The sequence below is a fragment of the Astatotilapia calliptera genome, chromosome 5, assembly GCF_964374335.1.
Source record: "Astatotilapia calliptera chromosome 5, fAstCal68.1, whole genome shotgun sequence".
Taxonomy (NCBI): domain Eukaryota; kingdom Metazoa; phylum Chordata; class Actinopteri; order Cichliformes; family Cichlidae; genus Astatotilapia; species Astatotilapia calliptera.
The window spans coordinates 727501-742500 of NC_137426.1; the positions used below are offsets into that span (position 1 = coordinate 727501).

At 49.3% G+C, this 15000-nt stretch overlaps 1 protein-coding gene and 1 long non-coding RNA gene across 3 annotated transcripts in view; one reads left to right on the forward strand and one right to left on the reverse strand.

The window, feature by feature from the left end:
• grm7 (glutamate metabotropic receptor 7) overlaps nt 1–15000 on the reverse strand; it is a 164661-nt gene that overhangs the window by 26001 nt on the left and 123660 nt on the right. For both annotated transcript variants that reach the window (XM_026166575.2, XM_026166574.2), the window contains exons 7-8: nt 14630–14769; nt 1–168 (exon numbers count right to left, since the gene is read on the reverse strand). The exon at nt 1–168 is cut by the window's left edge and continues 768 nt beyond it. In XM_026166575.2, the coding sequence (XP_026022360.1) occupies nt 1–168; nt 14630–14769 (308 nt within the window). The remainder of the gene's footprint in view (nt 169–14629; nt 14770–15000) is intronic.
• Nucleotides 163–2081, forward strand: LOC145428806 (uncharacterized). Its single transcript, XR_013909127.1, has 2 exons — nt 163–1389; nt 1485–2081. It is a non-coding gene; the product is annotated as an uncharacterized LOC145428806 (long non-coding RNA).

A 15000-nucleotide genomic window follows, 5' to 3' on the forward strand; every position in this document is an offset into this window, starting at 1 on the left:
CTTGCAGGTGAACTCGTCGGGCTGGAACTGGTATCCGTCGCAGGGCTCGCAGTGCCAGCAGCAGGGCATGCCTTTCACCACCTTCTTCCTCTCGCCAGTTTTACAGGGAAGGCTGCACACGGAGGTGGGAACCTCCTGTTCTCCTCGAGGCCACTGCATGTCCTCCTTCTGGAGAGAGAGCATGGAGACAGTGAATGGTTAGATCAGCGCCCCAACATATTCTCACTGCCAACTCATCAGAAACCGCTTCTCTTCATGTTGTAACACAGGGTCATTTTCTCAGGTAGGTTAGGAGGCAGGTGGAGTACCAGATGTAGTTTAGACCAGCGGTCCCCAAGCCCTGGGCCACGGACCGGTGTCAGTCCGTGAGTCGTTTGGTGCCGGGCTGTGAGAGTTGAGGCTTGGGTGTGAAATCTATGATGTTCAGGGTTATTGTTAACTCTGTTTCCCTGGGTCTGTTCCTGTGTGTTACGAATAAATCTTTCTTTTTTTGGTACTGGTTTTATTTTGTTGTATTGTATTTGTTGTATTCGCGACACCTTAAAGGCCGGTCTGTGAAAATATTGTTGGACATAAACCGGTCTGTGGCGCAAACAAGGTTGGGACCGCCGGTTTAGACCAGTGCTTCCCAACCTTTTGGAGCCACGGCACATATTTCACATTAGATAAATCACACCACAGAAGCAAAATGTCACAAAAATCATTTGATCGTTTTCTGCCTCGCACCAGCCTCGGTTTGTCCCCAGGATACCTTTTTTGCTTTGCTTTCACTGCTCATGCTACGGCCTTCATCTGGGTCGCAGTTTTCTCCAGGACCAGGGGCCTGTTCTTCGTACGTCGCTTACTACATCCAAGATCAAATGACACATCCAAGACCAAACCATCGCGCTAACCGTGAGCTCGCTAATCCGGTTCCCCGAACACACCTGCTGTTGACGATTACTACAGCTGGACGCAGGAATGTGAGATCACTGGGTGTCGTAAAAGGGGCTACGCATCGATAGTAGAAACATTGATCGGCAACCCGCTGATTGGTCGGTGAAAATGTCGAAGGGGCGTGCTCGGTATTTTCCGGCAGCAGAGCAAGAACTCATGAGTGAGGGATTTCAGGAGTTTCAGAGTTTAATTAAAACGCAAGAGAACACTGCAAAGGCTGCAAAAGCAAGGAGAGAGGGCTGGCAGAAAGTTGCTGACAAATCAAACTCGTAGGTAATTTAATAATAATAATAATAATGGATTGGATTTATATAGCGCTTTCCAAGGCACCCAAAGCGCTTTACGATACCACTATTCATTCACTCTCACATTCACACACTGGTGGAGGCAGCTACGGTTGTAGCCAGGCTGCCATATCGCGCCATCGGCCCCTCTGGCCAACACCAGTAGGCGGTAGGGTAGATCTATCATATGACACTATATTGTCCAATATCATATGGCATTATATTATATTATAATATGTTATATTATATCCCCTTTCACATTAGAGCCACAACAGGACCCACAAGAACATGGGAACAAGTAAAAGTGGAATACAGGAATATTCTACAGAATGGTAATATTTATCTCTTAGATTGCTTTTCGTCTCTTGGCAAGGTAATACTGGCCTGTAATACTCTGTTAGTTTGTTCATAACAGCAACCAAGAAAAGGGCAGAGGAAAAAAAGACAGGTGGTGGTCCTGCACCCCCTCGTCAACAAGTTGGTTAAGTAAATAATACCCTCACGGGAAAATCGATATCTCTCTATGAGCACACTGTCGCGCTGAGCTAAAGGATCCTGTCTGTCCCGCAATATACGCTGGATTCTGAAAACTCTCCTTATCAATCTTGCACCTTCCGCAATGGGTTGGTCGCGTATACGGACAGGACATGGCTGCGACAGACTTCCCAAATCCACCTTCGCTTTTATAGCCGTGGTCTCTCATCTTGATTACACGAAGTAATTTACAATTACTACTCTGAAATATGAATTACATCTGTAATAATCACATACATGTAATAGAATGTTAATAGTACATTTCCCTTTTTTAGGAAATGACCTGTATGTATCTGTGTGACATCAATAAAAGGATCAAGTGCTGCATTATCTTTAGTTACATTGATGTTATTTATTTATGGTGAAACAGTGGTGGAATATCGCTGTTGCTTTCGTATAAATGAAGCGGACATACCTGCGTGGCCGCGATCTAATCCTGTTTACATAAAGTAAACCTGCTCCCGAGCAGGTTTACGCTTACGGATCTGTTGCTATGACAGCAAGTCCCGGATGAGCTTCGGGGAACCGACTGATCCAGGATCACGCGAAATCGTCAACAATCTAATCCAGCTAACTTACTTAGCGAGGTACGACGAACAGGCCCCTGGTCTCACGGACTACGTTTTCTTTTCAAACATTTATCTGGGATTACGCTATTACGCACTGCGTCGTCTCACAGCATGACGATTTTGTAATTTCTTCTTCATCTTCTTCTGTTTTACTGGCAGTTGGCAACCCATTTAATTAGAGCAGATAGTTGTACTGCCCTCTAGTGGAAGAGAAGGTAATTGTTCCGCCTATTACTCACGCCGATGGCTTAGAGCAGGGGTGTCGAACTCCAGGCCTCGAGGGCCGGTGTCCTGCAGGTTTTAGATCTCACCCTGGGTCAACACACCTGAATCACATGATTAGTTCATTACCAGGCCTCTGGAGAACTTCAAGACGTGTTGATGAGGTCATTTATCCATTTAAATCAGCTGTGTTGGATCAAGGACATCTAAAACCTGCAGGACCTGGAGTTCGACGCCTGTGGCTTAGAGTACTACAGTGTTCCCTCGTTCTAAACCCACAATAGGTGAAATCCACGAAGTAGCAGCTTTATTTTTTACAATTATTATGGATGTTTTGAAAACCCCTCACTACACACTTTATACACTTTTCTCAGACAGGCATGAACATTTTCACACTTTTCTGTCTTGTTTAAACTGTCAAAGTTCAAACCTTTGTAGAAAGTGCAGTATTATAGGATGAAACCAAAGATCAAACCCTGTTTTCAGGTCCAGAACATGGAATAGAGCCGCTGCCAGAGAATTCAACATTAATGAATCACTAATGAATCAGTGGAAGTGGAGGAAGCACGAAGAATGAGCTGAGTAAAGTTTGACTTATCTGACTGTTTTGTTTCGCTTAATGTGCCTTATAAGCCGGAAAATACGGTAACTTCTACCTGCCTTTTGTCCAAATCTTTGTGCGATGGTTAGCATCTTCCTGCCGCAGGAGACTTTGACGGAGCAAACGTTTCATCGACATTGGTGTTTGTTGGGAGAAAACTTACAAACATGCAGCACTTCAGAGTCACACTGCTAGCATCGAAGATTTAAGTAAATTTGACAAGCTGAACGCGTTCTGCACTGGACACGGCACGAGAGTGAGTGACAATGGTCTACAGCCAAACAGGACGCAGAACACAATGCGCTGCAAAAAACAACAACAAAAAAAGGCACCACATCCAGAGAAAGACACCAACAACCCATCGCTCACAGGCTTTCAGTAACAGTCAGTGTCTCTGGTGTTACATGTCTACATTTGGGTTTTATATCTTGACCACTGCTCGCAGCGGCTCACTGGATCTGCTGGTTTCTACCGATGGCGCTATAGGTCTTTCAACCCACTCTCATCATCAATGTGTTTTTTTGTGTTGTTGCTTTGATGCGCTGACATTATTGTCCACCAAGACATAACCTGCCAGTGTTAGAGACCTGAAACCTGTCTTAGGGGTTGCAGGAGCAGGTTTATCAGCCTGCAGTCTGGACCATGCTCTGTTTGAACCTCTGTGCTCTGGTTTTGTCACATTACATTTAGGAAAGGATCTTGGTTGAAGGTATAATCCCACAATATTTGGGGGTCAGTACTATCTTGTAAGTATAAAAACAGCTGCTCCATAACTGTAATTACACAGTATTTGTATCAGTCACAGTATCAGCGTGAGGGTTTCTTGTGTTTAGGGTCCGTGTGTCCATCGTGTCAGATCACAAACGGGTGAGCAGCAAAGGCACGACTGGTTGGGAATCGAACATCTCACACAGACACTGAGCCAGCAGCAGGTGTGTCACTGCTCAGGACGACTTTGTGGATCAGATAAAAACACAAAGACACAAAATACGTCGCTGATCTTTTAAAAAACTAAAATGTGTTTTCCTGCTCTGACCTCTGCGACTGCACAGGAAACATTTATTAATGACGGCCACACCTCCTCCTCACACATACACGTTCTATAACACATGCTGACTGTTCCTGTACAAAGTCTGTGTTGGTAATTCGTACTGGTTCACATGTAGCATGATGGGAATGTGCCAGACCAGCTGGCATTTCCACTTCCTGCCTGAACAAATCCATCGTATCCACTCAGATCGTTGGTCACTTTAATGGGAGAGCTAGCGTTAGCGCAGAAAGCCAGCTCAGGGTTGGATCTCGAAACCTGATCGATACGTCCATGAGGGGAACGATGAGCTACAAACATTCATGGTGCTTTTATTTTGAAAGTCAAGCTCGCTTACAAGTCGCAGGTTTTCCTTTTTGGGAGGAAAACACCTGTAAGTGTGCAGCAAGAACGAGCCCGTAATGGTCTTTACTAAAAGTCACATTAAGTGGAATGGACTTTAACTACCCTCTTATCTGGTCGTTAAGTGATGACGTGACGAATCCTACTTGCGGGCCTAAAGTAGTCTGCGTTTAATATGGCTTTTGTGTTGTTAACATGTTTAATGTTTTGTATTTTCTTCTATTTGATCTCAAAAAGCTCCTAAAACAGTCAGTGATCACTGTTGACCTCCCTCGGCTTTTATTACCGCTAATCATTTATTTAAGCTCAGTTTTTAAAACCTTAGGATGTAACTACAGCCCAGCCCATGCAGCAGTATATGAATGACTAACCTCGTATTGTGGATGGATTATCTCAGTTGTTCTCCAGGCTGAAGTTTGGTCCTTTTACAGCATCCTGCCATGCGATTACATTTGTTCCTGACCACCGAGAACACTCACGTCAACTTTTATCGAGTGGAAAAAAGTTAGCTTGTTTATATTATGCTAACATAGCTGTGTCGCTAGCGGTCACGTAGCACATCATTATATACCAGCTAGCCCAACTTCAGTAACCCTACAAACGTCACTGCTGTTTAGTTTTCTGTCTTCATTTATGCTGGAAGTGATAACAGAGCTGTACGTTTTAATTTGTTTCCAAAACCCCGCAGTCAGGACATGCTATATTGTATTTAGATAGAAGCTAGCGAGCTAACTCCCTGCTAACTTCTAACTCCGTTAAATGTCATAAATTCCGTTTTCATGGATGCCTGGATGTTAAACTCAATTGTTACACCTGGTAGAGCAGAACGCTGATCATTTTATTAAAGATGAAAGACTTTAGACAGTTTTTCAACTCTCAGTAATGCCACAGTGATCGTTTGATATATGGACCTGCAGCGGAGTTTAGACCCAGACACGGCTAGTGACGTCAGACTGAACAACCGGATAAGGAAACCCCTGAGGAACGGTGACTAATCACTTCTTGCAGCATGCAGCCAACGGGGAATTTATTCATTTATCGTGTTTTGTTGTACCGTTTTATTTTTAGTGTCTTAGGCTGAGTTTTATTTTGTTAATGCTGTGTAGTTTTCACAGTGGCTTTGGAGAGACGTCTTCAAATAAACCAGTGATGGAAAAACTACTTTCGTCTGCCTGTGCTTTGAGGGAATCATACACATGTATGTGCTGTACAGCTGCATGTGCTTATTATTATTAATAAATTATAAAGAACAGTTGCTGAGTGAGTCTGAATTTCAGCTGTGCCTGTTTGATGTGACTTAAATGAAACTTAATGCATGAAGGGATGATTGTAATGCTGTTTTATTAACGAGTTTTCGCTCTTTCAGGTTTAAAACGCCTCTTTAGAAAGCGTCCGATCCGATGTGCCAGCGCAGGATTCTGAGTATTGTTCAGTACGCTGTTGTGTGAAGTGATGCGCTTGTGGAAATGAGCTCCAAGCCCTCCCTGAAACGCTGCCCAGACCCTGGAAGGAGCTGAGCTCTGACGGATGCTGTGTGTTTGTTATTGTGTGCTGATGAATTTGGCAGATAGCTGCTCGCCGTCTGATCTAAAAGGACTTGGAGGGATTTGAAAAGCTGCTGTGACCCAGAGCTGATCCATTACAGAGCGCTAAGGACGTCCTCAGACAGATTATCTGCAGAGGCCGATCTCAATGAGCCTTTGGTTCCGGCGGCACCGGGAAAGAAAGTCCAGAATCAATAGCGGATGTTATCGCCGCCCACCATGATCCAGATTGCCCCGGCTCCCCGCCCGCCACCAAACAGCCGAGTGGATAACCTGGAATAGCCGGGGATGGAAGGCCGCGTGGGGCTAACAGCCTGGCTCGTCTCTGTCCAAGCTGACAGTTCAGAGCCAGCCTCTAATCCCCCCCCCCCCTCGAAAACAGGCGGCGGTCCAGCTCTGAAGGGAAGGAAACGCATCTCTCCCACACAGCTCCTGTCTCCTAATTCATTTTCCCTATTATGAAATTCTGATTACATTCATCAGCATTTGCTTCCACACATCCATCCATCACTCCCACGTCCCATCCAACCTTTTCACTGCACGCCAAGCATCATCAGAATTACATGACCGGCTGACACAAATCCCCGCTGCTCCTCCTCGCCATCAGCTCACAGGCAGGTGAATCCGCCGCCACGTTTAATGCACGGATGGCGTTCAAATCCTACTCGTCACATAAGAAACGAGCTCCTCCGCACGCCATGAGAGAGTGACTCACAGCCTCACTAATAACACAAATCCAGACGGGATGGGATGCAAAACGCCACGAGCGGCGGCAGGTCAATCATTTAAATGAAAACGCCATCTGTCTTCTGGCCTTCGCAGCGGTCAGGAGGGCTGCCCGCCGCCGAGGCGTGTTCAATAATTCACCCCGAGCTTTGAAGAGGTGTCACAGCTGGTGGAAAGAGCCCCCCCCCCACACACACAACCTCAGCAGCTGATTAAGTCTCCGGGTCCTGAACTCAGCCGGCACGCCGACAGCTTCGTCCAACACAGGAAATAAAATGAGGACAACTGTGTTCGCTGTAAAGGTTACAGCAGAAACAACGCTGTTCATTACGCTTCCTGCAGCTCTCTGCATCACGGCGCTCAGGAGCGCTCCACCAACTCGACCAACAACCCGAGTCACCCAGGTCCCAATTATCCTACCCAGCATCCTTAGATACCGCCGACCCAAACCAGTAATGTGTCCTTTCACACACCTGGAAAAATAAGGGTGAGACCGAATGACCACGTAAAATCCATCTGCTCTGGGGTCCAGCAGGATAAAATCGATTATTTATGACTCTCTGAGCACATGAGCCCAATCTGGGTCACAAATCAGCAGACCTGTGGGGGTGTGATTATTCTACACGCCGTCTGACAAATACGACAGAGAGGAAGCGAAGCTTTAACACGTTTCAGGAAAGAGAGGCGGCTGGTTCGGAGCCAGAATCTGACTCTGGGCCGTCGGCATCATCAGCCGGCGCACTGTTTCTGCAAAAGGATGCAATTACCGCCCGCGTCCGTGCCGACCTGAACGCTGACCGTCGCTGAGCAGAAACGTCCCAGACGTCCCAGTAAATCGCTCCCAAGTCAGACGGTGCCAAGAGCTCCATCTGAGACTCTACAGGCCTCAGTCAGCAGGTTAAAGGTCAAAGTTCATGACAGTGCAACTAGAAACAGACTGAAGGAGTAAGGCTGTTATGAAAGCCTCCTCTGTGAAAGGACCTCGTCAGACACAAATGAGTCCTGACGTGGGTTTTTGGCATTCTGCTGCACATTTATATACTCTCCTCCTCAACCTTTGCACTTTTTAGAGGAAACACCTACAAATGCACCTGTGTCCACGCCTGTCCATCACGCCGCTTTACTGAAACTTTACGTGAAGCTGAGCTCTGCAGGAGAACTTGTGCTCTGTGGGGTTCGGGGAGGGCTAGATGCTCCGCTCATGGTTAAGCGCTGACGAGGCTGATCCTGACCGATAATGTGCTGCTGGCAGACGGCGTCATGAAGCTTTGCTTCGTCTGGTTCCTGTCGGAGGCCGGCCTGCAGGTTTCTGCTTTAAATGAAACTAAAGGTCAGATTTGCAAGGAGACAAAAGGCGAGCGAGTAAATGTTCACTGGGTGTAAAATGGAAAAAGAAACCGAGGAGGTCCATGAACACTCCCTGCGCCTCCCTCGCTGTTATTCTTATCACTGTCGGGCAGACCTTTGCTCCCACGCCTGCTGTCACACTCCTCGTCGATAAGCCGGCGCTGTGATTCCGTTGTAGGCCGCGGGTCAGTGTGGGTCAGGTGAGCGATGCAGGGGAAGCGCCTCTTTCTGCTCGCTGTTAGTCACAGCAGCGTCTGCCAATAACACATCAACACTCTCTGGGGGGGGGGAGCTTCCAGTCTCACTGTACCAGGGACGCAGTGACGGGCTCTCCGCACCGTTGCCATGGATACCTTTTTTTTGGCCTCGATTCTTCATTGCCCCCCCCGCCCCCTCGCCTCCTGACTGCGTGTTGGATGCTGTCGGCCGGTCGCCCAGCAGTAACCGCTTCACAAACATGTCTCGCTTTCCTCCATCTGCCCGCACGCAGAGGGCTCGTCTGCCCCGCCTCCCTGTTCTCACATGTCTCCCTCTTCCTGCCTTCTTTTCATCTTCGTTCCTGGTGAAGCACACAAGCACCGCGGGAGACGAGGGGCTCGCGTCCCCCCTAATATTAGTAACGAGCAGTCATGAAACGCCTCCCGAGGCTAATTTCCTCCGCCTCGACATTCAGCATCAAACCGACTCCGGAGCGTGAGGAAGCTCACTGAACTCTTCGCGTCTCCTTCATGTTGTGCTGCAGTCTCTTTAAATGGATATGCAGGATAAAGCGAGCAGAATCCATCTGTGGTATCAGAGCAGAGCAGAGGGACGCAGCGAGCCTTCTCCACGCCACAGAGCACAGGAACTCCCATAACCATGGAAACAGCTTCGCTGGGCTAAAGTGACACTGAGAGAAACAAGCCTCACCCAAAGTCCATCGAACGTCACTGTTTGATGTCTCCAGAGGACCAAACGGTTTAACAGGACCAACTTGGCTCTCGCTCTGCAGGCCTACTTGTTGTTCCCAGAGTATTTAAAAGTAGAATGGGAGGCAGAGCCTTCAGTTTTCAGGCCCCTCTTCTGTGGAACCAGCTTCCAGTTTGGATTCAGGAGACAGACACTATCTCTACTTTCAAGATTAGGCTTCAAACTTTCCTTTTTGCTAAAGCATATAGTTAGGGCTGGACCAGGTGACCCTGAATCCTCCCTTAGTTATGCTGCAATAGACGTAGGCTGCTGAGGATTCCCATGATGCACTGGGTGCTTCTTCTTCACTTCCCTTCACAGATTCCTGGAGGTGTATTTGCTTCCTGTGGTTTCCTGTCTGTAATTATAATCCCATGCCCCTCCGCCTCCTTTCTTTGCTCCTCCCTTCAGCTGACAGAGGACAGCCATCACGCAGAGCATGTGACTCTCCACACTCACTGTAGTCATCCTGTCCCTCCTGACCAACGGCCTCCATTAAACTGCAGCATCTCTCGGCTGAGTCAGCCTCGGCAGCACGCCGCCTCTCACAAACGCCGTCTGCTTTCCTTCCATTATTGTGAGCCGCAGTCATTAACTCAGTCACTGTGGATCATGATTAAACTGATTAATTGAATGAAGGAGGAAATAAGTCCCCCGGGTCCCGGTGAGGCCGAGTGCAGCTGAACGTTTGCGGTTAGCGGATGAGCGGCGTGCTCGAGTGACAGAAACCAACGGAAAGGACCAAAGAACAGGAAACTCATCAGAGACAAGATCACAGGCATGCCAGCGCCATTCATCCTTCATGTGACAAACACACAGCAGCCACACGCCACGTTCTGCGAGCGCGCTCAGTTTGCTGACTGAAATCAGTCCCGCCTCTGTTAATTATTCACCCGGAAAACTGAAAAATGATCCAGAGGGCTGATTATGATTCAGCGTATCATGTAAAACTGCTCAGAGAAGTCACAGCCGCCGCAAACAATGCGAGCAGATGTTCATTGGTAATCACACAAATGTCCAGCAGGGGCAGCAGCGAGTCAGTCCCCACAGCCAACAGGTTTACAGGCCGACACAAGCTGCTGGTTTCTATAGCACTTCCTGAACCTGCGAACATGTTTGTCTGTGAGTGACTGTAGGGTTTTTACACACAGAGAGGGCGGAGTCACCAGCTTCAGCGCATCTGAAATGCTCTGATGAGTCAGCAGTGTGTCTGCGTAAAGCAGCCTATCACGGAGCTGCTGCCAGGTGATCGACGGTGATGATGATGAAGGTGGAGCGGCAGCTGACAAACAGCTGACAAACAGGAATTCAGGATTTCCAGTGAAACATGGTCTCTGATTCCATCTGGTACCGATTAACAAAGAAATACCGAAATGAAAATGAAATCTCTTCGACACGAGCCGACTGCGTCAGCAGCAGCTCGGAGAAACGTTGACGAATCTGCAGCACGAGTTTAAAAGTTTTCTTTAACGAAGCGATAACAGGCGTGTGTGAACAGCACGAGGATTAAACCTGATTTAAAGCCGCGAGGAAAGCACCTTCAGCTCACTTAAGCCTTTATCAGGCTCCCACGGGCACCGTGTGAGGTGCACTTCACAGCAGCGCTCGGCGCTCCAACATCACTGCGGTGCGAAACGTTGCTGTGTGCGATGACCCGCTGCGACTCGGGATTATTCTAAAGCACAGAATAAAAGCTCTGTGTACATCAGCTGAGAGCGGGCGGCGTTTTCCCTCCACAGGTGAGAGATTGAGGTCCTTTGTTCTTTGATGCCGGTGCCGAACAAACACACGTCTGACCCTGCTTCAAAGAAAAGCTGCAGATGGAAAAAACAAACAGGGAATTTGAATAATTATCTTCCTTTTAGCTGCGTTTGAGACACAAACTGAAGAGCCGCTGTGTCCTTTATCTTTGAAGGGGTTTAGAAACAGACATCGTGTCACACGTGTGCTGCTTTTATTACTGCGAAATATTCACAAGACTGTCCAAAGGAGCTGCAGAGGAAAACTCAGAGAGTGTAAACGTCCTCGGCGCTGAGCGCATCACTCCAGCGCACAGCCTCGATCAACACCAGTTTAACCACAGTGTCCAGTTTAAAAGAGAGCCTGTCAGCTCGAGGCTGCGGCGTTCGCAGGTGGCGGCGTGCCGCTCTGCTCTGATGAAGGCAGAGCCAAGCATCAAGGTTTCATTTCAAAAACCAGACGTGGGCGGGGCCCAGCAAACAGCACTGAGGCTCAGCTTCTGACCTGGAAGCCTCCGGTGACTCTGCGGAGACGTCTGGACTGGCAAGGTGTGATTGGCTGGAGCAGGGAGTTGTGGGAGTGTCTGCTTGGACTGCTGGTTGACATGGTTGTGCAGGACAACAAAACCTGGCTGTGAGGCCTCATATTTGAGACTTTTTAAAGGCGCCCTGATAAAAATCATAGCTCTGTAAACCTGCTGAGGCTGTCACCAGGATGCAGGTGACCCCTCCCTCCTGCTAACAGGTGTGCTCACCTGCGCTCTGTCAGCTGCAGCTGCAGTGGACAGTTTAATGCGGGTCCTGACACTGTTTCAGAGTCCCACAGAGGGAAAGATTAGCTTTTTAAAATCATTAAAAGGAAGGACACCACAGGACACAGACAATATTTCTCCCCTTGTTCGTCTCCTCCCGCCTCCCCTCCTCCCTCCTGACATCTGCTGTTAATCCTCTCCAGGCCACAGACCCCGTTTCATCCCATTCCCAGCCTCAATTGAGATTAATTCAATTTATCACTTGTAATTTCTTCTAGCCGCCAGTAAACGGCTCGTGTATTAGCCCGGGCTCCTCAGAGGGCCAAATTGATTCTGCATGCTGAGCGATGCTTTGTGCATTCAGGATACCAACACATGTCGACCGAAGGGGAGGAGGAGGAGGAGGGGAAGGAGGTCTTCCTCATAGCTGTGTGTGTGAGACACTGAAGGAGTTTGGTCACCTGCAGCCACATCTGGGGGTTTAAACAGGAAGTGGTGCTGCGTTTCACCGAGACCCTCCTTAGTGACCACTTCAGTGTGAGGACAGCAAGGTCCAGGAGGAGCGAGGTCCAGGAGGTCCAGGAGGAGTGAGGTCCAGGAGGCGCGAGGTCCAGGAGGAGCGAGGTCCAGGAGGAGCGAGGTCCAGGAGGAGTGAGGTCCAGGAGGAGCGAGGTCCAGGAGGAGCGAGGTCCAGGAGGTCCAGGAGGAGTGAGGTCCAGGAGGAGCGAGGTCCAGGAGGAGCGAGGTCCAGGAGGTCCAGGAGGAGCGAGGTCCAGGAGGAGCTGCAGACACTCCTCACAGTACAGCCAGGTTGGAGACGCCTCTCTGATCAGCTGCAGCTCAGCGCTCTGATGTCATGGAGCAGTGGGAGGAGACACCGGCAACGTGACCTCGGATCCTCCAGACAGCGCAGGTACTGCAGGGGGTCAGGGGTCACCCAGGGGACCTCCACAGCACAGGGAGGGGCTTTTAATGTTGGAGGTTACCATGGTAACAGCACAAGTATTTGAATAAGTGCACGTGTCCTCGTGTGACTGCACGCTCCATGAGCCTGTCACTGCTGAGCACGTCAATTTCCCCATTGAAGCATTTTCTATTCTATTCTATTCTAACGTACACACATGAACTTCACGTGAAAGCATGTATTTATGTTTCATGCTGATATTTGCTGCTCTGTCTTCGCCCTTCAGAGTCTGCGGATCAGAAAAGTCAGATTTCTATGAGCAGCAAAGGCGTCTCCGAGGAAACGTCTCCACATGAAGAAGGTGACCTGGAGCCGGTGGCGGTGGCAGGACCGGCGGCGGTGACTCTGAGCTCGGTCTTTCATGTCTCAGCAGGGAGCACAGGTCCTGCTGGCTGCTGAGGCTGATCTGTGGGAGAGGAATCCCTCGCAGGCCTCCTCCTCCTCCTCGCTGATGGGCAGCAGACTCTGAGCTCCTGATGATCACGCTGACATTTAAACGTGTGTCGGAGCTTCTACTGCTGTCCTGCTGGCTGCTGAGGTTTCCTCCACTCGAACATCCACCCGACCAGCTCCTCCCATCACGGGTCACATTCAGCTTTCTGGTTATTCACTCATTTTTGGCCCTGTTGCATTTTTAACTTGATTTTGTTTGTAATGGTTGTGTTCACTTAGAGACGGTTTCACCTTCAAAGAAAAGAAACGTGACCAACATGAGCGGAAACATGCGTGCGTTGTTAGGGGCGTGGCCTCTTTGTCCTTTGTATCTGTCCATCACAGTCGGGGTCTAGGCTGGAAGTCTCCTCCTCTTGAAGGCGACTCTTGCAGCTTTTAGCCAACCCTGGTACAAATCTGACCGGCATCAGACCGGCGACCTGTCCAGGTGTGCCCCGCCTCTCACCCTATGGCCGCTGGCATAGGCTGAGGCTGACCTGGATAAGTGGAAAATAGATGATGGATGGAGCAAATCTAAAAAAATCCACGGCCAAAAGAATATGTCGCCTTCACAGCGTTGCAAACACGAGGACGGAGGAATAGCAGCTCCTGCTCTGCCACATCGGGCTGTGCAGCTGAATAATTTAGTGTTGTGAAGAAGCAGAGACGTGGCCCTGAATGCAGAAGAAGAGCGACTCGCTGGCTGTCCAGATCACGAGAAGTGCGACGAGCGAGTCACATATCAGAGCGTCTCCAGCGCCCGCAGTTTTGGCTCGCCGTAGCGTGGAATAAAGAGAGAGAGGCTCCAGACCGGACTTCACTGAGGCGATCGTGGTTACTCAGCCTAACTGTGACATGTTTCAGATCCAAACCTCCATCCGTCCAGGTCTCAGTAACTACACCTGACCGAGCGCTCTGACCCTGAGTATTTAATCTCAGCAGTATTTAGTGTCTGCTCTGTGCTTCTTAACGTCTCTCCGTCCTGATCCAGACTTTCACAGGAGCAGACACTCCAGGTAAAACCCATCATCACCAAAAACACCAGAGACGTTCAAAGGCTGAGGCAGCACACAGACCCCCTGAAGCAGGAAGTCTCAAACATCGTGGGTGGAGCAGAGAGTCCACGCCGCTGCTCCCTCTCTTTGTTTCGCAGTACCCTCTGCTTCGTCGAGCTGCGGCTGGCTGACTCAGCCTAATAAATTTGTAAACCTCTCACAGCATCAGATAATCTCCTCTGCCTGACCCAGCCTCCAATTAGCCCGTGTTCAGGGCCAGATGTGGTGTAAACGCGCCCGCTAATCCTGCTGGCGGTCCCAGCTGAGTCAGACGGAAACCACCCGCGAGGCGGGAATGGTCCACGCCGTGAGATGCAAACTCAACAAATCCCGTCCTTAGCAAAAAAACAGAAAGGGGGGGTTACAGCACATCACCTGTAAGTAATGAGGGCAGCTCTCTGTATGTACACCTCCTGTAAACGACGCCGCGCTCTGACTCTGAATCAGCCGTAAAAAACCTCCTGGCCGAACTCTGAGGGGTCACCTGTCATTTAAAGGTGTTTCAAAGGTCAAAGGTCAACACGAGTCCTTCACATTGACTTACATCAGCTGGTCTGTTCAGATCAGCAGCATCTTTGACACTCACATGGAGCTGCAGCGTCTCCGTCCACTGTCCAATCATGCGGTAGCCCGGCCCGGTCACGTTGTTCCACTGATACTGGAACAGGTCGTAGCGCCCGGGAGCGTCGCCGTTACGGTTGAACGTCACAGACGTACCGGCACTTCCTGCGGAGGAAAACAGACAAACAGCCAATCAGCTCACAGAGCTTAAATTAGTTTGGTCAGTAATGAGCCGCCATGACCTCGGAGATGCTGGAAGACGATTACAGGACAGTAAATTACCAGTAATACCAGTATACCCAGTATTACCAATAGTAACAGTGTGTGATTCTGGGCTGGCCCACACAGAAGGTGTTGTGTGCTGATAATCAGGGCGTTGCCGAAACGGCGTGTGGA